Raw genomic sequence first — 24,550 nt, forward strand, 5'->3', positions numbered from 1 at the left:
CCCTATTGAATTCAAAACTGCAACACAAAAGCAGCGATTACGCAAATACAATTGACATGCGGATTAAAAAAACCGCACCGCTGGACAATTTCTGATACTTTTTGCCGCTCAGCATTTACGCAGCGTGTGTGTGAGATTTCTTCAAATCTCATACACTCTGCTGCTGTAGTATGCTGCAGATTTTCCGCAGCAAAAATGCATTGTTGAAAATCCGCAGTATTTAGGCTACGTGTGAACTTCCCCTTAAGATTTTGTAGCCTGGACAAACCCCTTTAACATCTGCTGCTTAAAGGAACAGTGTCATCACAATTTTTTTTTTAATATGTTAAAGATGTTAGTGCTTTATTAAAAACGTTTATATTTATTTGTGTGTTTTGTGTTTTACTTTTTCTTATTTTTACACTTTTTCTTCCCTATGGGGGCTGCCATTTTTTTTTCCATTTCTGTATGTGTCGATTAACGACACATACAGACATGGAATACGGCAGCCACAGTCCCATAGGGACTGCGAACGGGGCCTGTTCCATCCACTAACATGTACAACGTCTGTGTGGGAACTGCGCATGCGCCGCTCCCACACAGTCCAATTTGAAATGCGCGCCGTCTGGCGCCATTTTCCTGTGGACCGGAAGTCGAGGCCGGACAGTAAGATTACTACTTCCGGTCGCGGCTTCCGGACTTGTGCACTTGGACCAGCGGCAGAAGACGGAGCGGACGGGCCGGAGGGAGCCGCGGCGGCAGGAGCAGGTAAGAGATTTCTATGTATGTTCGTGTTTGTGTACGTTTACTACTGTATGTAAACCTACTACACTGTGTGTTAGCTCAAAAAATGGCGACCGTTCAAACCCCTCGTTTATCCCGGCACTAGCCAGGATAAAGGAGGGGGGGGATGCTGAGAGCTCACTAGAGCGAGGGCTTTTTACCCAATTTTGCAATGCTGCAATTTTGGGAATAGCTCCATCTAGTGACCAGCAATGGGAAATATTATAAATTAGAATTAATTTATAATATTTCCTGACTCGTGAAAAAAAAATAAAAATTTGAACAATGTTTAATCACCTACACACTAAATGTTTAATTAAAAAAAAAAAACATGTTTTTCTGGCAACACATTCCCTTTAAAACTTGCTTACACCATATCTTGACGTTTGTTATGAACACTATATGTCATAGTTCCACCTACGGACAGACTTAAAAATGCACAGCTGGTCTATAGACTTCAGCAGGGGCAGACTGACCATTTGGGCATTAGATCTGAGCACGGGCCCACAACCTTATGTCAGGTTCAGCACTCAGCAAATTGCTTTTAGGACCTACAAAAATAAAAATGCAAGTCATATGTGTTTCTTGGAAGCAATTTCTTAACCCAAGCCAAGTTTATCATGGTTTCAGCACTGGATATCTCTAAAGCGGTATGTGTGCAAACAATACATACAACCTGAAATCTCCTCTCATATATATCTAGTAATGATTCTACATTGCACAACATGTTTAACCCCTTCCCTCTGCAGCCATTTTTAGAATTTTCATTTTTTGCTTTTTCCTCCCCACCATCCAAAAGCCATAACTTTTTACAATTTTCCGTCATTCTAGCAGTACTACACTATTGATTCCGCCAAAAAAACTGAAACTTTAGGGAACAAAGGCAAACGGAAACCATTAGCAACGGAAGCGTTACCATTGAAATCAATGGTAATGCAAACGGCAAGCTATGGTTTCCGTTCATGAGTTCTCATGACTAAAAGATCCGACGGGACCCATCAACTGAAACCAAACGCTGATGTCAACGAAGCCTAAGGCTTTATTTATACAGCAGAAAATTCACACTAGTTACAATGCGTTTTCCAGTACGTCCCTCATGACAGCACCACAGGAGGTTGCCCTATTGACCTCTATAGGGAAAGGAAGACAGAGAGGTTTAAAGGCCCCTCCCACCACCCACTTGCCAGTGTTCTTCCTGTCCCTACAGGGTCAGGAGCAGAGCGACGTCTCCCCTGGAGAAAACTTGGTCTGGGGGCAAGATCAGGGAGCCCGTGCACTCCCCCTTCTATTCCTCCTATGTGCCTAGGCTAATACCTCTCTAACGAGAGGTCCCTTAGCTCCCAACCTAAAAACACCTACCTTAAGAACCCTAGGCAGGGTTCCGGTAGTGTATGTGGTTCGGGATCCCCAAGCAGGCTCCGGCCGGGCTGCGTGACCATGCGGGGACCGGCAGCTCCATAAGGCTGGAAGTGCCCTCAAACATCCTCTAAAGCGGGCCGCATATCCGGAAATCACAGTTGCCGGCTATGACGCGGCCGCACCTCAATGGAATAGCCGTGACCGGAAATGACGTTGGGCTACTTACGGTCCGCGGCCATCTTGGAAGGCAGAAAATTCAAAACACCCGGATTTAAAGGGTCCCGCACAGGTATGTAGTTAGAGCTGATTCCTCTAACGTGGATTTATATCTTGTGGATTGAATATTGCATTATCTATTTGCTTGTTGCGATGATGGAACTTCCTCGTTCTGACGGAATTCCGGATATGTCCCAGGGTCATGTGAGTCTCAACCTCGGGGTAAGGGTTTCGACTCCGTATGTAAGTACACAATACTTTACCTGCCTTCTGTTTTCTTTAGGAGGAAGATTCCTCTCAGAGACAAACTGATAAAAAGAAGGTTAAAAAATGTGCGACTTGTGCGAAAAAACTGCCAGTTACATAGGATACAATTGTGTCAAGATTGTATTGAAAAATTACTAAAAGAGGAACAACCGACATTTATGTCTGAACTTAGGGCTATGATTCGCGAAGAAGTGAGTCAGTGAGTAGCCTCCCTCGCCCCTCCTCAAGAAACTCCCTCACACTCCCGGGCAAAAAGGCCACAGACTGAAGTCGAACAAAAATGTTGCCCACCATCTCAGGGGTCTGACTCGGAGGAGTGTTATTACTTATCAGAGGGTGAGTTAGAAGAAGGAGAGGAACTCTTGCCTTCAACTTCATCTACTCAAGAGAAAAAAAAAATCTGAGATGTCATATGCCTTAGTCCAGGCAATACGGGAGACCATGGATATTCCCGCAGAAAACCGACTCTTCGCCTGACGGAGAAGAAAACAAAGATTTTTCCAGTAAATGAGAATCTCAAGAGAATGGTATCAACGGAATGGGAAGATTCGGTAAAAAGACTCTTCATCTCAAGAGAATTTAAAAACAGAATTCTCTTTGATCCAGAAGACACTAAATCTTGGGATGAGATCTCAGAAGTGGATGTTCCAGTAGCCAGGGTTTCTAAAAAGAAACCGCAATCTCCTTTGAAGATTCCTCTCAGTTGAAGGACCCCATGGACCGGAAAGCAGACAGGCTGCTGAAAAGAGCTTGGGAATCTTCATGCGCTTTGATCTCCTTATGTAGTAATTACCACAGATGCCAGCAAACACGGCTGGGGGGTTGGTAATCCAAGACAGGCACTTTCAAGGCACATGACCGGTTCAGATGAAGACTATGTCCTCAAACTTCAGAGAACTAAAAACTGTATGGGAGACATTCATAAGAGCTTCACCCATCATAAAAGGGACACACGTAAGGATTTTATCGGACAACACAAAAACGGTGTCCTTTCTTTGCCATCAAGGGGGAACAAGACAAACTCTTCTACAGGCCCTCTCTGCACAAGTTTTCAGTTGGGCAGAAGAAAATGTCCTATCGGTCTCTGCAGTCGACCTAAAAGGCTCAGAGAGCCTATCAGCAGATTTCCGGAGTCTGGGAAATGTAGCCCCTGGAGAATGGTCCTTAAACAGGGAAGTCTTTCTGTCCTTAACCTGAAGATGGGGTTATCCACAAATAGACCTGTTTGCCACAAGGAAAAACTCCCAGGTAGAGACATCCTTCTCCCTAAATCTCAAAGACAACTCATTGGGGGTAGATGCATTATCCCATCCCTGGGACATGGATCTGGCCTATGCCTTTCCTCAATTTCCTCTAATACCAGTGGTATTAAGAAAAATCCAGGAAGATTTGACAAAGCTCATCATTATTCTTCCCTAGTGGCCAAAAAGGAGCTGGTTTCCAATCCTAAAATACCTAGCGTTGGAAGACCCTATCATGCTCCCAGTCAAGAAGAACCTTCTCTCCCAGGGTCCCTTATTCTTTCAGGGAATAGAAACTCTGAAGTTGTCAGCCTGGATCCTGAAAGGCAGATCTTGAGAAACCACGGTCTATCAGATGAGGTAATTTCAACTATCTTATCAAGCCATAAAGAAGTTACCTCAAAAATCTATCAAAAAATTTGGAAGAAATTCTGTTCCTGGTATGGAAATCCAGGACCAGACCCTTTTACTCCCAACATCACGAAAATCCTAGATTTTCTGCAATCCAGATTAAAAAAAAAGGGCCTAGTACCTTTTAAAAGTGCCGATCTCAGCCAGCCTTTAAGTAATTTTTTTTTCAATACTCCTTTAGCTGAACATCGGTGGATGAGAAGATTCACCCAAGCAGTCTCTAAACTGAAACCTTCCCTAAAGAAATCAGTTCCTACCTGGGATTTGAATGTAGTGTTCACGGCTCTTTGCGATCCCCACTTTTGAGCCGCTCGACACGATTTAATATGCATTTTTTTAACTCTAAAAGCTGCATTCTTAGTCACTATTGCGTCAGCAAGAAGGATTGGAGAAATCCAATCTCTGTCGGTCATAGAACCCTACCTAAAAGTACAAGAAAACAAGATCATTCTAAAACTAGATCCTTCCTTTTATTCCTAAAGTATCTACTACCTTTCATAGGGAACAATAAATAATTCTACTTTCCTATTGTCCAGATCCTAAAGATCAACAAGAAGAAAAATTCCATTGCCTGGATGTCAGGCGAACAATTCTTCAGTATCTGGATGGAACCTCCTCTTGGAGACAAGATAAAAATCTATTTGTCCTGTATGGGGGAAAGAATAGAGGAAAGAAAGCCTCAAAAGGCTCTCTAGAGAGATGGGTAAAAACTACCATACAAGAAGCCTACAAGTCCCAAGGACTATGTGCCCCACAAGGCCTTAAAACCCATTCAACGAGGGCAGTTTCGGCATCCTGGGCAGAAAGAAGAGAAGCCTCTATGGACCAGATCTGCAGAGCTGCCACTTGGTCAAGCCATCATTATACGTTTTGCAAACATTATAGGCTAGATGTTTTGTCAGATACAGATTTAAGTTTTGAACGGAAAGTCCTCCAATCCGTAGTCCCGCCCTGAGCATTATAATTTGGTATTGCTCCTGTGGTGCGGTCATGAGGGATGTACTGGAAAGTAGGAATTAGACCTACCGGTAATTGTATTTCCAGGACTCCATCATGACAGCACCATTGCATTCCCTCCCTTATTGAATTTTGATTTGTGCAAGTAACATGTCCGTTATTATCCCTAGAAATAAAATCGGGTTGCATCCATCCTGGTGTAGTAATTGAAAAACACTGGCAAGTGGGTGGTGGGAGGGGCCTTTTAACCTCTGTCTTCCTGTCCCTATAGTGGTCAATAGGGCAACCTCCTGTGGTGCTGTCATGATGGATTCCTGGAAATACAATTACCGGTAGGTCTAATTCCTACTTTCCGCATCGGCGTTCATATGAATTCCGCTTGTACAAAGCCTCTCATTGTCTTCAACGGGAAGCCGCCCCGTATTAAAAATTGCGTTGTTGAAAAAAAGTAACATGGTTATTCCGCCTAAAAAGAGTTTTACGTAGCCACATGCAGATTGTGAGTGTGAGCAGCGCAGCACTGTGGCATAAATCCAAGGGTCCTCAAGGCACATCAGACCAACCGTTCGGTACCAGCGTATTTGGTGTGTATTTTCCACCACCCCCCTCGCCTTTCATGAACTGCACAAAGTATTTCCAATTAAAATCATTGGGAAGCTATTTGCTGGCGTATTTTAAGTGTATTTCAGCACGTAATACAAGCGGTTTACACACCGATATATGCTCTGTGAAGTTAACCTAATATTGTATATGTTTTACCTTACTAAGTTAGTAACTTACAAAAATATTGTACACAGACTAAACTCAAGATGAACACATGTATAAAGTGTATTATTTCCTTATTTTATTTTTCTAGTGCAGATTAGAAAACGAGCGTCTGATCCCTGTTTGCGATGGGCAACAGGGCCTCTTTGTGTCAGTCGATGTTTTGATCCATGTGTTTCCATACCTTGTTAGTATAACAGAACATATACTAGGAATTTGTGGTAAATGCTATTGAGTAAGAAAAAGTAAGAATTTTCATTGTCTGAGGGCTATAGTGATTGATGATTAAAAGGCATGATCACTCGGCAAACTCCGAAACCACACTACCATATGAACAACATCGGAGAGCTGGAGAGGGTCTGAAAACTGGTGAAGAGGTGAAAATAATGGAAACTTGTCTGGTTTGGGTAAAAAGACCCCTTAGAGGAGAGGGATTAATAGACTCTCTAGACCAAATGGCTTTTCTGTGGTACTCGTACTATAGAGATTATGCCAATTTATAATGCATAATAATATTGGCAAAAGGAAACCCTGTGACCTTTCTAAATGCTCGTTTTTTTTTCCCCGACTCCAAACAGATGTTTGCCTTGCGGACGACGGAGCTGTCTAGATTTCAGAAATATATAACCATCATTGTTCGAGGAATTTCTATTCTAATGATTCCTATTGCTGCCAGTGTTCCCTCGGTAAGTAACTGACTTTTTTACCCATATGTGTATATTTATTAAAATGCAAGAATTTTTCAGTCCCTAAAAATTGATGGCCTGTCCTCTGGATAGGCCATCAATAGCTAATGGGTCAGGATCCAACTCTCGGGACCCCCGCCGATCAGCTGTTTTGGAGGGTGTGCAGCACTTGAACGAGCATTTCTTTTTGCTCACTGTGAATTGTCGACACAAGTTTAACGGCGATTCACAGGTATTGCAGCCTTTTCTCCCATTCACTTCATTGGGAAAAGAAGTCTGTGAATCGCCACTACATGTGTGTCGACGATTCACAGTGCGCAAGAAGAAATGAAGGGGTAGCAGCGCTCATACGACTGCAGCGGCCCCTTCAAAACAGCTGATCGGCGGGGATCCCGGGAGACGGATCCCAACCCATCAGCTATTGATGGCCTATCCTGAGGATAGGCCATCAATTTTTAGGGACCGGAAAACCCCTTTTAATAGAACACTGCATTCCTCGGGTATTGTAACATCTAATATAAGATTATATCACTCACACCTTTTAAATGCACTGCTTTTAAAATGGGCATTTGACTTTTTATCATTTCTGGAGGTGATTGGATATAGTAAGCTTTCATTATAATTTGGCATGTGGTTTTTATTTTCTATAAATTATTTGGGAATCTGTCTGAAGGTGTTCTTTGCTATTTTTATTGCTTTGGGTCGTTTCTAGGCTTTCATTGTATTCTTTCTTATTTTTTTTTGCAGAGTATGGCACTCTATTGGGTTTCATCCAGTTTTGTTGGTCTAATTCATAATCTTCTCCTGCGTTCTCCAGCTGTGCGCCGTCTTTTCCGGATACCACGCACCAAGTCAGATTCAGACACTCCTTACAAAGACCTACTGGCTGCATTTGTAGCAAAATACATCCATAAGAAATAACGTCTTGTGCAATGCCCTTTATTTCAGTACAGAAAAATACACCGTTTTAAAAAGTCTCATTCTCTCACTCTCTCCTGCTATATCATGATTTGTGTGCTGTATTTTTGTGCAGAGGCTGATATGTATTTGCAGAACCTCAACATTTTACATGTGATTTGCATTTATTACTTTTTATTTTAGAATTTTATATTCTGTCCTATATTAAATCATGGATTAAAGGATAACAGCCTCTTCATCACCCAAGGGATATATACATATATTATACTATAGATTTTATCTAATAAAATTATCCTATTACAAGAAGTATGTGCTTTGGTATGAACATTATTTTAAGAAGAATCAATACTTTAAGAAGTAATATCATACTTTGATACCCTGTGAATACATGCATTTATCAACACTAGACTAAAAAGATATATATTACTGCCAGATACTCCTAAACTACAATTTGGTCATCAGTATATATTGATGGCTGTGATATTGGAACCTCTCACAAATCTTTCAACTATTACATGTTTCATTGGTTAACCCCTTCAGGACTGAGCCTGTTTTGGCCTTTCAAATCTGACGTGTTAATTTATGTGGTAATAACTTTGGAATACTTTTAACCATCCAAGGGATTCGGAGATTGTTTTCTTGTGACATATTGTACTTTATGTTAGTGAAAAATTTGGTCGATAAATTCAATATTTGTGAAAACCACCAAAATTTAGGGAAAATTAGCATTTTTCTAAATATAAATGTATCTTCTTGCAAAACAGATAGTAATACCACACAAAATAGTTACTAGTTAACATCCCCCATATGTCTACTTTATGTTGGCATCGTTTTTTGAACGTCATTTTATTTTACTAGGACGTTACAAGGCTCAGAACTTTATGAGCAATTTTCAAGAAAATTTCAAAGCCTATTTTTTTTTATGGACCAGTTCAGTTGTGAAGTGGCTTTGAGGGCCTTATATATTAGAAAGTCCCCATAAATCACCCTATTTTGAAAACTGCACCCGTCAAAGTATTCAAAACAGCATTTAGAAAGTTTCTTAACCCTTTAGGTGTTTCACAAGAATGTAGCAAGCAATGTAGAGGGGAAATGTACAAATTTAATTTTTTTTTGCTGAAATTCATTTGTAATACATATTTTTTTTTTTCTGTAACACAGAAGGTTTTACCAGAGAAACGCAACACAATTTTTATTGCCCAGATTCTGCAGGTTTTAGAAATATCTGACGTGGCCCCAGTGCGCTAATGGACCGAAACACCGGCCTCAGAAGCAAAGGTGCTCCTAGAGGATTTTGTGGCCTCCTTTTTATTACAATATATTTTAGGCACCATGTCAGGGTTGAAGAGGTCTTGTAATGCCAAAACAGTGGAAACACCCCAAAGTGACCCCATTTTGGAAACTATACCCCTCAAGGAATTTTTCTAGGGGTATAGTGAGCATTTTTACCCCACGGGTTTTATGCTGAATTTATTGGTATTCGGTCATGAAAATATTAAAAAAAAATTCCAAAAAACATCGAAGTTTTTAATTTTTACAAGGAATAAAGGAGAAAAAGTACCCCTAGATTTGTAAAGCAAATTCTCCCGATTTACAGGAATACCCCATATATGGTAATAAATTGCTGTTTGGACCCACTGCAGGGTCTAGAATGTGAGGAGTACCATTTGGATTTTGCACAGATGGTTTTTTGGTGCTATGTCATTTTTGCAGTAAGCCTGATGTACCAGTACAGTGGAAACCCCAAAGAAGTGACCCCATTTTGGAAACTACACCCTCAAGGAATTTATTCATGGTTGTAGTTGGTAGTTTGAGCCTAAATTTTGTTGGAAGAATTAATGCATAGCTGGTGTAAAAATATAATTTTCGTTTTTTTTTTTTTTTTTTTCTCTCTCTCACAAATGTGTCATTTATAGGACATTTTTCTTCGTATCCAGTACATAAAACTAAGGAAATGTACCCCAATGTTCATTTCTCTGTTTCTCTTGTTCAAACTTACCCCCACTTAGGCCAAAATCTTATCTTTGTCAACATGGTAGGGCTCAAAAGCAAAGGAATACCCTGTAGTTTTCAGAATATAGCTTACAGAGGATTTAAGCTGGCAGAACAATGTAACACCTCCAGAAGTGACCCCATTTTTAAAATCAGATCCTGAAAGTATTCATCTAGGGGTATAGAGAGTCCACCGTCCAGCAGCACCAGCACAAATAAAGGATGGGTGCACGCCTTGGGAACCCGATTTTTGGTTCCAAATCTTTCACTATGTTTCCAAGAATAGGCAGCACTCCGATTCAAAGTGAAAAAAGTGGGTTTTATTAGCCCCTGTGCAATGTTTCGGCTCGATTTGTGGAGCCTTTTTCAAGCATGTTGATAGTGTACAAAACAGTGGTATATATGGGGGCTGAACAAATAGTCCCATTTACATCTGATTAATACAAAGACTAAAAACAACAATGATGTCTTTAAATGACATTACATATAGTATCCACAGTGATAGATCTATGTATTGATCAATACAAATATTTACACAAGAAAAGTGCATAATGTGCTAATTAATGTGTCCATTATTAAACATGTACATCTGTGAACAATTAAAAACTTTATCATGTAATACTTTGGATCCAAGTTCACGTGTATGTTGATTTTGGCGTCCTAAGGATTCGCTTGCGCATGTCTATGACCTCACGCGGGTATGCGCATTAGCCATGTGTAGTCACCGGCTGCCATTTTTTAAAGGTAATGGGGATACAGAGATTGCACACATTAAAACCTCATGGATTGAATGTTGACTTCATCAACCATGGATGGCATTGTTTAGGATTCAATTTGCCCACAGGTCAGGATGGGTTGACGAACGTTTACCGTGTATCTAACTTTGTGTACTATTACATAATTTGTTAAAACTTTAAAATGATCTCTTTCAGATTACTTTACCATGAGCCATATACAAGTTCTAGCCATGTTTACTTTGGACTCCCTTTGTTCCAGTGTGTAACATACATTTTTATATTTAATATCGCCATGTGCATCGAAATTTATCTTGTGTCTATGTACCATATGAAAACCAGGATGATATATAATAAGTGTTCTTGTGACCATACATTTTTAATATTGAATTTTCCAACATTCTATCTCTATTCACACTGTTTTTTCACCCTTTTTTTTTCTTTTTTTTCTGTAGAATTATATCGGTTATATTATCACAATAACTTTCATAATTTAGAACATAGGGATATATACTACATAATAAAATGTCACCTCTAAACAAACTATGCTATATTAGGGACTATATTTATAATGTCTCATATATAATTCTCTTAGTGAGCGATTTCACTGTTTCCTATATCATTTTCATTGACTTAGTACGATAGTTTATCAAATCATGCATGCGCTGACATGCGCAGTATTTAATCTATTAGGTAATATTACCAATGCCAAAATGGCCGCCGATGACTACACATGGCTAATGCGCATGCGCAAACCCGCGTGATGTCCTTAGGACGCCGAAATCAACACACACATGAACTTGGATCCAAAGTATTACATATTAAAGTTTTTAATTGTTCACAGATGTACATGTTTAATAATGGACACATTAATTAGCACATTATGCACTTTTCTTGTGTATTGAGAAAATATTTGTATTGATCAATACATAGATTGATCACTGTGAATACTATATGTATTTTTATATGTAACGTCATTTAAAGACATTCTTGTTTTTAGTCTTTGTATTAATCACATGTTAATGGGACTATTTGTTCAGCCCCCATATATACCACTGTTTTGTACCAACATGCTTGAAAAAGGCTCCACAAATAGAGCCAAAACGTTGCACAGGGGCTAATAAAACCCACTTTTTTCACTTTGAATCGGAGTGCTGCCTATTCTTGGAAACATATTGAAAGATTTGGACCCAAAAATCGGGTTCCCAAGGCGTGCACCCTTCCTTTATTTGTTCTGGTGCTGCTGGACGGTGGACTCTTTGTATGTTGATTGTCAGATGTGGGGCTGTGCTCACTGGTTAAACATGTCGACTTCTGCTGACGTACAAGATTCTATAGCCTTTGATACCTTTTGCTACACAGAGGTGGACGCCCAGCGTATCCTTCAAGACTTTCTCTGTTGGAGACACAAAAACATGAGAAATTCACTCAAGATCTTTGAAAATTTCTCAGGTAAATTTAAAAGTGAGCATGAGGATGTTAAAATGAGAAAATGGCAACGTGATAGTGATGACTATCGAAGGGGCAGAATATGTAATTGGAATGATAATTCATTTGGAAGAAATGGTGGCCAAGTTTATGACACTAGAAAGCGAAGGAGACAACAGGAGTCAACCCAGCAGAAAAAGGATGCACCATCTTCTTCTTTTTTAGGGATTCCCACTTTGGCACGAAACCCACCAGAAGAGGTGGGAGGAGACATCATCGAACACAGAGGAACCAGAGATCACAGCCACCAGTGACACGAGGAGTGATACAAAAGAGGAAGACCTAGTCATCAATATTTCTTCCAGAACTCTAACCACTACAGAAACATCGGTTCTAAACAATGGACACTGATTGGTCAGTGTCATACACTTCTCTTCACAACGCCCATTTGGTAAAAAGTAAAATCACACCCAGTTGTCTATTAAGAAAGTCATTAGCATAAATATAAAATTGCTCATAACTTGCTCAAAAATGATAATTTTTCAAAATAAAAACCACTGTTGTGATCTACATTACAGCGCCGATCAGATTATGTAAGAGATAGGGCACTTATAATCTGGTGACAGTGCCTCTTTAAGTGACACAGCAGTTTATAATAAACTTACCTCTGATCCAAAATTTAAGATAGCAAGACGAATTCAAAACATAATCATAGATAATCCAAGAACACCAGTAATATACACAGTGCCAATAGTACATAAATCATTAATTAACCCACCGGGACGACCGATGGTCTCCGGTACTGATTCAATCTTTAGCCATATGGCAATATTTTTAGATAGGGTTCTTCGAGATTTCTCTACTGGTGTGTTCTCCTACATACAAGATACCTCCAATTTCTTGAATAAATTAAATTCAGTAGAGGTACAACAAGGCCAACATATTACACTCGCATATTTTCACGTTACAAGTTTATATACGTCCATAGAACATCACAGGGGTTTTCAGGTCACTGCCACATATCTTCCAGAATCCAAATTCACAACAGGCACAACAATTATTTTTGGATTTGCTGGGAATCATATTGACAGACAACTACTTTCTTTTTTGTGATGACTTTTATATACAAACTCAGGGCACAGCCATGGAGTCAAATGTGGACCCCACATATGCCAACATTTATATGCAACACATCATAGAGGCATTCGTCTATGTGTCCCACCACTTCTGCCAAGTACTGAGGCGGTGGAGATACATAGACAATGTCTTCCTTATCTGGAAAGGCAGTGAGAGTGAGTTGCAATTATTTCACTCATTTTTTTAATACAATCAATCCTACTGTTAAATTTACTCTTATCCCCTTCCCGCACCTTGACGTTAATGCACGTCAATGTGTGCAGTTCGTTCGCGCACCTTGACGTGCAGTAACGTCTGCACTTTATAAGTTAACCACTGCGCGGCGCAACACCGCAGCGGCGGTTAACTTTACAGTCTGTCTGCCCTGATGTCCAGGCAGACTACAAGGGACCAATGAAAGCGGTCCCTTGCTGGAGATCGCTCTGATTGGTTAGTCTGTTCAGACTTTCCAATCAGAGCTTAGTATCTTAGAAGAACGACGTCACAGTCTCCGATTTCCTGTTGGAGTCAGGAAGTTAAGGAGATCGGAGCCTGTGGACGTCGTGAGAAGAAGTGAAACAAAAAACCCCAAAAACACCCATTAACCCCTTGATCACAGCCTTTAACTGTGATCACCCCCTCCCTTCCTCTCCCAGTCTATAAGGGAGATTTTTTTCTGTTCTTTTTAAAAAAAAAAAAAAGTTTAGTCAGCGTCAATTTAGTCCGTGTAAGACCGTCTGTTAGGCTGGGTTCACACAACCTATTTTCAGACGTAAACGAGGCGTATTATGCCTCGTTTTACGTCTGAAAATAGGGCTACAATATGTCGGCAAATATATGCCCATTCATTTGAATGGGTTTGCCGACGTACTGTGCAGACGACCTGTAATTTACGCGTCGTCGTTTGACAGCTGTCAAACGACGACGCGTAAATTGACTGCCTCGGCAAAGAAGTGCAGGACACTTCTTTGCAACGTAATTTGAGCCGTTCTTCATTGAAGTCAATGAAGAGCAGCTCAAGATTACAGGCGTCAAAGACGCCTCGCATAATACGAGGAGCAGCATTTACGTCTGAAACGACGCAGCTGTTTTCTCCTGAAAACAGTCTGTCTTTTCAGACGTAAAAGCCTCTCATCATGTGCACATACCCTTAGTGTCAGACCGTCTGCTGGTTAATCAATCAGGGTCAGTTAGTCATCGTCTTTTTGTCAGTGTAGTTTAGTCACCGTTAGCCAGTTTTAGTGTCAGAAAATAAAATAAAATTAGCGTACGTTAGTGTTAGATCAGTGCATCAGTCAATCAGCGTCAGTTAGCATCAGTCAGTGTGTGATTGTCAGTCAGCGTCAGTTAGACGTCGTCTTTTTGTCCGTGTACTTTAGTCAGTGTTAGTCAGCGTAAATTTAGTCAGTCAGCGTCAGTTAGTCAGTCTTTGTCAGTGTTAGTGAGAGTTTTAGTGTCATAAAATAAAAAAAACACAAAAAAAATATATTAGTGTACATTAGTGTTAGTATTTAGTGTTTTATGTAAAAAAAAAAGTTATATTATACATTTGTTGTATACAGCACTTTAGTATACAAGTCCACATATACAGTTTGTAAAAATAATAAAAATGGCCCGCAAAACCTTTACTGCAGAGGAGGCGTATGAGATGCTCGCATCGGACACCGATACTGTGAGTGATGCTGGGTCCGCTTTTGTGCTGTCCTCTTCAAGCGACACCGAAGAACCTCCTCGAAGTCGCAGGAGGGTTAATGTTCAGGTTACACCTGCACCTGAACCCAATTGGTTGCCCCCAACCTCCTACACCCCCCAAGTACCGGACTTTACTGCTGCTGCAGGGGTCCAAGTCCAGACATCAGGACTGTCCGAAGTAGAGTTTTTCCAGCTCTTTTTTTCGGACAGCGTTGTGGAAAATATTGTTAAGCAAACTAATCTCTGTGCTCAACAATTTATTGCTGTCAACCCTGGTAGTTTTTATGCCAGGCCATACAGGTGGAATCCCACCGACAAAGCAGAAATGCTGCAGTACTGGGGATTGGTCCTAAATATGGGCCTAACGAAGAAGCCATCGGGGGCCTATTGGTCCACGGATATTTTGTACCACTGTACGTTATACCGCACCACAATGCCCAGGGCTCACTTTGAGGCAATCCAAAAATTCTTGCATTTCAATGATAATTCCCAGTGCCTCCCCCCCCCCCCCCCAGAATGACCCAAATTTCGATCAACTCTATAAACTTAGACCCCTTATTTCCAATTTGGCCCAAACATTTGCATCGTCCTAAACCCCAGGAAGAGTAATTGCCATTGACGAGACCCTGGTGCATTTCAAAAGAAGGGTGAAGTTCAGGCAGTATTTGCCCAACAAACGTGCCAGGTATGGCATCAAGATCTATAAGTTGTGTGAGTCGGAGTCGGGCTACACACATACTTTTAGAATATATGAGGGAAGGGACAGTCAGATTGAGCCCCCAAACTGCCCACCTGTCCTGACCACAACTGGGAAGATTGTCTGGGACCTCCTGCACCCACTGTTTAATCAGGTGTACCACTTGTATATAGACAACTTTTCAACCTGTTCAAATGCCTGGCGGAGCAAAAAACAGTGGCGTGTGGTACGGTCCGCAAAAAACAGAGACAGCTCCCAAAAACCCTTCTCAGTCAACCCCTGCAGCGTGGGGAGAGCAGGGCGCTCCATAGTGAAGGGGTCCTTTTTTTTTAAAATTCAGGGACAAGAAGGATGTCCTAATGCTGACATCCATTCATGACGCCACCTGCTCCCTTGTCCCTGTGCGTGGTGCAACACCCACCACCATGTCACGGCCTGTCTGCATCCAGGCCTATAATAAGTTCATGGGGGGAGTGGACCTTTCTGACCAGTTGCTCAAGCCGTACAATGCCATGCGGAAATCAAAAATTTGGTACAAAAAATTGGCGGTGCACTTTGTCCAAATGGCATTGTACAACTCCTTTGTAATATACAGGAGCACTGGTCAGGAGGGGACATACCTGGAGTACCAGGTGAAGGTAATCAAATCCCTTCTCTTTGGGAATGTGGCAGAGGTAGGGGAAAGTTCTACCTCTGCAAGTAGTGATGTCCCCAGGATTGTTCCAGAACAGCACTTTCCTGGTGAAGTGCCGTCCACAGAAAAAAAAGCACCCCAGAAAAGGTGTCGTGTCTGTGGCAAAAGAAGAGACACGACATACCAGTGTAAAACCTGTCCCACCCATCCTGGACTGTGTATAAAGGAGTGCTTCCAAATATATGACACCTCTCTGGAGTTCTAAATTAAATTTGTATCTGCCCCTTTCAATTATAATTATCGTCCCTTTCATTTACAATTACAGTGCCTTACCATAACCATTTCACCATTTAAAAATTGAACATCCCCTCCATAACAAAACTAAAAATACCCATTATACCCCTAGATGAATATCTAGGATTTGTAATATGGTGTCTTATCTGCACAATTTTTTAAGCCTATGTAAACATGACATGTGCCCAAAAATCATCCAAGTAAAATAAGGCCTCAAAATCCTTGTGGTGTTCCAATACTTTCTGGCCCTGCCATATGTCCAGCAACAGCAGATTAGGGCCAAGTTGAGGGTATTTCTAAACTCGAAATAGCCTGATAAATATTGAGGTGCTTTTCTTCACTTGCATGCTCTGTGTCTGAAAAATCTGTCCTATAAATGAAGCATTTGTGGAAAAAATTGAAACTGTTATTTTTCACGCCACATTTCCACAAGATTCTGTAAAAAAACTGTGCGGTCAAAAAAGTGATGACACCCCTAGATAAATTCCTTGAGGGGTGTAGTATTCGAAATGGGGTAATTTCTGGGTGTTTTTCATCATTATGGGGGCTCAGAGTCTCTTCAAAGATCAAATGGGGCTGTTGAACTAATCATGCAAAACTTGGGCCCTGAAAATCTAAGGCTGCTCCTTCAATTCCAGGCACTGCCATGTGCCCACACAACATATTTGGAGCACTTTGGGGGTATCTCTGAACTCGGTACAAATGAGCCAATAAATGTTGAGGTGTTTTTCTTCACTTGCATGCTCTGAACAATCTGTCCTATAAATGAAACATTGGTGAAAAAATGAAAAATAGTTTTTTTCACGCCAGATTTCGACAAGATTCTGCAAAAAAAATGTGTGGTCAAAAATGTGATCGCACACCGAGAAAAATTCTTAGAGGGGTGTAGTTATCAAAATGGGGCCATTTCTGGGGGTTTCCCATCATTATGGGGGCTCAGAGTCTCATGCAAAACTTGAGTCCTGAAAAACTAAGGCTTCTGCTTCACTTCCATGCACTGCCATGTGTCCACACAACATATTTGGACCACTTTGGGGGTATCTCTGAACTCGGTACAAATAGGCCAATAAATGTTAAGGTGCTTTTCTTCACTTGCATGCTCTGTGTCTGAAAACTCTGTCCTATGAATGAAGCAGTTGTGAAAAAATTTTAAATGTTCTTTTTCACGCCAGATATCCACAAGATTCTGCAAAAAAATTATGGGGTTAAAAAATTGATCACACCCCTAGAAAAAATTCCTTGAGGGGTCCAGTTTCCAAAATGGGGTCACCTTTGGGGGGTTTCCACTGTTTTGGTCCCTCCAGGGCATTGCAAATGCGACATGGCACTGAAAACTATTCCAGCAAAATCCGTGCTCCAAAATCCAAATGACGCTCCTTCTCTTCTGAGCCCTGCTGTGAGTCCAAACAGCAGTGTATTACCACATATGTGATATTGCCGTAATCGGGAGAAATTGCTTTACAAATGTAGTGGTGCTTTTTCTCCTTTATTCCTTGTAAAAATTTTACATTTCTATGTTTTTCCAGAAAAAAAGTAGATTTTCATATTCACACACTAATTCAAATAAATTTAGCAAAACAACTGTGGGGTCAAAATACTAATTATACCCCTAGTCAGATTCCTTGAGGGGTCCAGTCTCCAAAATGTGGTCACTTTTGGGGGGTTTCCACTGTTTTGGTCGCTCCAGTGCATTGCAAATACAACATGGCACTGAAAACTATTCCAGCAAATTCCGTGCTCCAAAATCCAAATGACTCCTTCGATTTTCATATTCACAAACTAATTAAAATAAATTTTGCAAAACAACTGTGGGGTCAAAATGCTAACTATACCCCTAGAAAGATTCCTTGAGGGGTCCAGTTTCCAAAATGGGGGTCACTTTTGGGGGGTTTCCACTGTTTTGGTGGCTCCAGGGCATTGCAAATGCGACATGGCACTGAAAACTAAAAGTGCAGAATCTGGGCAATAAATATTTAGTTCCATTTCTTGGAAAAAACCTTCTGTGTTACAGAACAAAAATGGATTACATATGAATTTTGGCAAAAAAAATGAAATTTGTAAATTTCACCTGTAGTTTGCTTTAATTCCTCTGAAATGCCTAAAGGGTTAGAACACTTTCTGAATGCTGTTTTGAATACTCTGAGGGGTGCAGTTTTCAAAATGGGTTGATTTATGCAGAGTTTCTAATATATAAGGCCCCCAAACTAACTTCAGAACTGACCTGGTCCCTGAAAAAATAGGCTTTTGAAATTTTCTTGAAAATATGAGAAATTGCTGCTAAAGTTCTAAGCCTTGTAACGTCCTAAAAAAATAAAAGAATGTTCCAAAAACGATGCAAATATAGAGTAGACATATGGGAAATATAAACTAGTAAGTATTTTGTGTGGTAATACTATCTGTCTTCCAAGCAGATAGATTAAAATTTCGAAAAATTGTAATTTTTTCAAATTTTTTCTAAATTTTTATGTTTTTCACAAATAAATATTGAATTTATCGATCAAATTTTTTCACTAACATAAAGTACAATAGGTCACGAGAAAACAATCTCAGAATAGGATAGGTAAAAGCATTCCAGAGTTATTACCACATAAAGTGACACATGTCAGATTTGAAAAATCGGCTTCGCCCTGAAGGCCAAAACAGGCTCAGTCCTGAAGGGGTTATAAGTTTGGACAAATAAATACAGTTCCTTGATGTGCTCATTAACTTCCAAGATGGTGCGTTCACCATTGAACTTTATGTAAAACCTACTGATAAAAATAATTTACTGATATTTAATAGTAACCATCGAAGACCGATGGTCAGAAGTCTTCCCGTTAGCCAATATATACAGGCTAAAAGAATTACTAGTGTAGAGAACAAAATAGATGAGACACTCCAGAATATGGAGAATAAATTCAGTCGTAGAGGTTATCCAGCATCTTCTCTCAAACATCAAAGAGAAATAGTTGACAAGATAAGCAGGAATCCATTATTGGTCACTAAAAATCGAATTCCAAAACCTGTCCACATACCCTTAGTCACCACATATGCGGAGAACAGTTACTCCATTAATAAGATCATTCTCAACCACTGGCCAATGTTCCAAAATTGTCTACCACATATTCCTGAGATTAAAAATGCCCCCCTGTTCTCGTATCGGAGATCGCCAAATCTACAGGATAGATTGGTGAAATCTGACATTGGCACAGGTAGGACGGACAAACAGACATATCTCACAAAGAAAAATACGGGTTGTTATCCCTGTTTAAACTGTATCAACTGCCCTCTGATGCAGAAAGGATCTAAATTTACTCATCCTTTGACTAAACGGACATATGAGATACGATTCTATCTGAATTGTACCTCGGACTATGTTGTTTATATTTTGGAGTGTCCTTGTCACCTTTATGTCGGTGAGACTTCCCTGGAATTTAAGATCAGATTAAACCAACATCTATATACCATCCGCAAAAAACGCCTGGACCTTCCAGTGTCCAAGCATTACACTGAGGCAGGAAACAGAGAAATAAATATTTGTTCACTTGATAGACCATATTCCCATGCCACGTAGAGTGGGTAATTGCATTAAATTGTTGAAATATAAGGAATTTCAGTGGATACAGAGATTGCACACATTAAAACCTCATGGATTGAATGTTGACTTCATCACCCATGGATGGCATTGTTTAGGATTCAATTTGCCCACAGGTCAGGGTGGGTTGACGAACGTTTATCGTGTATCTAACTTTGTGTACTATTACATCATTTGTTATAACTTTAAAATTATCACTTTCAGATTACTTTACCATGAGCCATATAAGAGTTCTACCCATGTTTACTTTGGACTCCCTTTGTTCCGGTGTCTAACATATATTTTTATATTTAATATCGCCATGAGCATCAAAATGTATCTTTATAAATTGTGTCTATGAACCATATGAAAACCAGGATGATATATAATAACAGTGTTCTTGTGACCAGAAATTTTTAATATTACATTTTCCAACATTATGTCTATTCACACTGATGTGATTTTTTTTTCAGCTTTTTTTCACCCTATTAACCCTTTTTTTTCTTTTTTCTTTGATATAATTCTAGTTATATTATCACAATAACTTTCATAATTTATAACATAGGGACATATACTACATAATAAAATGTCACCTCTAAACAAACTATACTATATTAGGGACTATATTTATAATATCTCATATATAATTCTCTTAAATTTGAGTAGTAAGCGATTTATATGTTGACCATATATTTTTAGCTGGAATTATGGGAGAACATAAAACTGAAGTGCCTTGTGGTTTTTGGGCTTAGTGAGATAAATTCCAGGCACAATATTCTGAAGTGACAGAGCAGAAAACACCGTCCTCCAGTATTCATCTAGGGGTATCATGAAATTGTTTGTTTTATTTGAGGTATAATTCCAATTTTTAAATGGGCATTAATGTAATGGAAATAGGGATAAAATATCTGTACGTCTTTATGAAATGAGCAAAAGAGCTTAAAACAAAATTAGAGAATTAATTAAATTAATATTTTAGAGAAGACTGATAAGAACGAAAACATTCTTTGATGCACAACCCTGGCTTATCGGGACAAGTGTCGCAATGATCACCCGTGTCTTTTCTAAGTCCATTTTTGTAACAAACGCAACATTTTTTGTAGGGCCAACTCTTTTTTTTCAGTGGGGGGGAATTTTGGCTGGGAAGTGCTGTCCCGGTACAACTCTGCTGTGCTGACTTCCATGGGATGTTCTTGCACCCTCTTCTGCCCGGTCTTCGAACACTAATTGCTTTATTACCTGTTCTTGATATTCAAGATACCGGGCATTTTTTTCCTGTTTTGCGGTATAATATAAAGGAATTACACAGTGCTGTTTGAATTAAGTGCACTGCAACCTTTTTATACCAGACGCGTGACTTCCGAATCGCGTTGTATGGCTGTAATAATTGGTCAGCCAGGTCCACCCCTCCCATGTGCTGGCTGTACTCTTGTATGCACACAGGCTTGAGGGCTGTGGTGTTACTGCCTCTTACAGGAGCAGGGGTGCTGCTGTCCGCATGAATAGACGTGAGGATGAAGACGTCTTTTTTGTCCCTAAACTTAGTCAGCATAATGTTTGCATTACACAGGGACCTGCTTTCGCCAGGTCTCAATTTTTGATCCACCAGATTTTTGGGGAGGCCTCATTGATTTCTCCTTACTGTACCACAGGCCGCTGTCCCTTTTTCAAACAGACACTTATAAAGAGGGACGCTGGTATACAAATTGTCCATGTATAGGTGATACCCTTTACCTAACAGGGGGTATAAAAGGCCCCAGACAATTTTGGCACTAATGTTGAGGATAGTGGGGCATTCTGGTGGACAGATCTGGGAATCTTTTCCCTCGTAGATACGGAATCTGTGAGTGTACCCACTTTCACTCTCACAGAGCTTGTACATTTTGATTCCATATCTTGCACGTTTACTTGGCAAATATTGCCGGAATCCCAACCTCCACTTGAACAGTACGAGTGACTCGTCGATGGCAATATTTTTTTGTGGGGTGTATGCCTCTGAAAATTTATCATTAAAATGAGTCAGTAGGGGCCTAATTTTAAATAGCCTGTCTTCGGTAAGGACACCAGGGGCAGGGCACTGGCTGTTATCGGTGTAATGCAGACATTTTAACAGCGCTTCAAACCGTGTTCTCATCATTACAGCCCTGTATATTGGCGTATCATATAATATTCCCATATTCAGAAAAAGCCCCCAAAACTTTCGCATTTCTGCGGCATCAGTGGGATGCCACATCTGGCTTCTTCCATAGTAAGAGGTGGGGTGACTTGCCATAAATTGTGATGTATATAGATTGGTTTGTGTAACCATCAGGTTCAATAAATCTTCGGTGAAAAAGATTTTTAAAAAAATCCAGTTCGCTGTACCCGGTGGTGTCAATTTTTATTCATGGTGCAGAAATAAATTTTGGAATTTGGGGAGAAAACATATTTGGGGACACCCAATTGGAGTCACTTGACTGACTGTCACTCTGCCTACTCCGCCTTTGTGGGGGTTCTTCACTATCACTTGATGAGGACATTATTAGGAAATGTTCCCCATCCTCACTGGCGGTATTTGTGTCTGAACACAGCATGGTGTAGGCCTCCTCCACGGTGTACATCTGTTTAGCCATACTAGAACAGAAATTTTTTATTTTTCTAACTAGAAAAACACTTGAAAACTCAGCACAAAAAACCTACCTAAATGATTACATTAAATGTATATAACTTGCAATACAACCTATATTTTTCTTTTTTTTTTTTTCCAACTTTTTAGGACAAAACAAAAACGGCGCCTGAAACGTCAGCGCACAGCGGGAGATAACACGCCTTTACAGAACTAAACTAACTTAACCTAAAACTACTGCACTACGCCTAACCTACTGTACTATATAGATATATATCTCAATATATACACTACCGTTCAAAAGTTTGGGGTCACCCAGACAATTTTGTGTTTTCCATGAAAACTCACACTTATATTTATCAAATGAGTTGCAAAATGACTAGAAAATATAGTCAAGACATTGACAAGGTTAGAAATAATGATTTTTATTTGAAATAATAATTTTCTCCTTCAAACTTTGCTTTCATCAAATGCTCCATTTGCAGCAATTACAGCATTGCAGACCTTTGGCATTCAAGCTGTTAATTTGCTGAGGTAATCGGGAGAAATTTCACCCCATGCTTCCAGAAGCCCCTCCCACAAGTTGGATTGGCTTGATGAGCACTTCTTGTGTACCATACGGTCAAGCTGCTCCCACAACAGTTCTATGGGGTTGAGATCTGGTGACTGCGCTGGCCACTCCATTACAGATAGAATACCAGCTGCCTGCTTCTTCCCTAAATAGTTCTTGCATAATTTGGAGGTGTGCTTTGGGTCATTGTTCTGTTGTAGGATGAAATTGGCTGCAATCAAGCGCTGTCCACAGGGTATGGCATGGCGTTGCAAAATGGAGTGATAGCCTTCCTTATTCAAAATCCCTTTTACCTTGTACAAATCTCCCACTTTACCAGCACCAAAGCAACCCCAGACCATCACGTTACCTCCACCATGCTTGACAGATGGCGTCAGGCACTCTTCCAGCATCTTTTCAGTTGTTCTGCGTCTCACAAATGTTCTTCTGTGTGATCCAAACACCTCAAACTTCGATTCATCTGTCCATAACACTTTTTTCCAATCTTCCTCTGTCCAATGTCTGTGTGCTTTTGCCCATATTAATCTTTTCCTTTTATTAGCCAGTCTCAGATATGGCTTTTTCTTTGCCACTCTGCCCTGAAGGCCAGCATCCCGGAGTCGCCTCTTCACTGTAGACGTTGACACTGGCGTTTTGCGGGTACTATTAAATGAAGCTGCCAGTTGAGGACCTGTGAGGCGTCTATTTCTCAAACTAGACACTCTAATGTACTTGTCTTGTCTTGTTGCTCAGTTGTGCAGCGGGGCCTCCCACTTCCCTTTCTTCTCTGGTTAGAGCCTGTTTGTGCTGTCCTCTGAAGGGAGTAGTACACACCGTTGTAGGAAATCTTCAGTTTCTTGTCAATTTCTCGCATGGAATAGCCTTCATTTCTAAGAACAAGAATAGACTGTCGAGTTTCACATGAAAGCTCTCTTTTTCTAGCCATTTTGAGAGTTTAATCGAACCCACAAATGTAATGCTCCAGATCTCAACTAGCTCAAAGGAAGGTCAGTTTTATAGCTCCTCGAAACAGCAAAACTGTTTACAGCGATGCTAACATAATTGCACAAGGGTTTTCAAGTGTTTTCTAATCATCCATTAGCCTTATAACACAGTTAGCAAACACAATGTACCATTAGAACACTGGAGTGATGGTTGCTGGAAATGGGCCTCTATACACCTATGTAGATATTGCATTAAAAACCAGACGTTTGCAGCTAGAATAGTCATTTGCCACATTAACAATGTATAGAGTGTATTTCTGATTAATTTAATGTTATCTTCATTGAAAAAAACTATGCTTTTCTTTCAAAAATAAGGAAATTTCTAAGTGACCCTAAACTTTTGAACGGTAGTGTATATATATAAAACACTACTATCACTAACACTATATATTTTTTTTAGATTTGTCTTTTTTAGAGTTTTTTTTTTTTCAACAGGACAAACTAACGGACAGCTCCCCAAAGGTCAAGGAGCAGTTCAGGGGGATTATTCTCGTCCTGTGCCGGCAAGAGGTTAAACCAACTATTAGATTACAAAGAATTTAACCATTTAAGATTCTTTTTCACTTTTGCATCTGGCACAAATGTGAACAGAGCCTAAACACTTATTTGCACATGTTGTGTGCTTGCACAGTTAAGGACAACTGTTAACCACCCCATTCAAATACCCCT

At 40.1% G+C, this 24,550-nt stretch overlaps 1 protein-coding gene across 2 annotated transcripts in view; it reads left to right on the forward strand.

Annotated features, from left to right (window-relative positions):
- Nucleotides 1-7,833, forward strand: part of COX18 (cytochrome c oxidase assembly factor COX18) — a 31,376-nt gene extending 23,543 nt beyond the window's left edge. For both annotated transcript variants that reach the window (XM_075849778.1, XM_075849779.1), the window contains 2 exons: nucleotides 6,557-6,664; nucleotides 7,412-7,833. In XM_075849778.1, the coding sequence (XP_075705893.1) occupies nucleotides 6,557-6,664; nucleotides 7,412-7,585 (282 nt within the window). In that variant the 3' untranslated portion in view covers nucleotides 7,586-7,833. The remainder of the gene's footprint in view (nucleotides 1-6,556; nucleotides 6,665-7,411) is intronic.
- The last annotated feature ends 16,717 nt before the right edge of the window (nucleotides 7,834-24,550 follow it).

Source organism: Rhinoderma darwinii, chromosome 1, assembly GCF_050947455.1.
Source record: "Rhinoderma darwinii isolate aRhiDar2 chromosome 1, aRhiDar2.hap1, whole genome shotgun sequence".
Taxonomy (NCBI): Eukaryota; Metazoa; Chordata; class Amphibia; order Anura; family Rhinodermatidae; genus Rhinoderma; species Rhinoderma darwinii.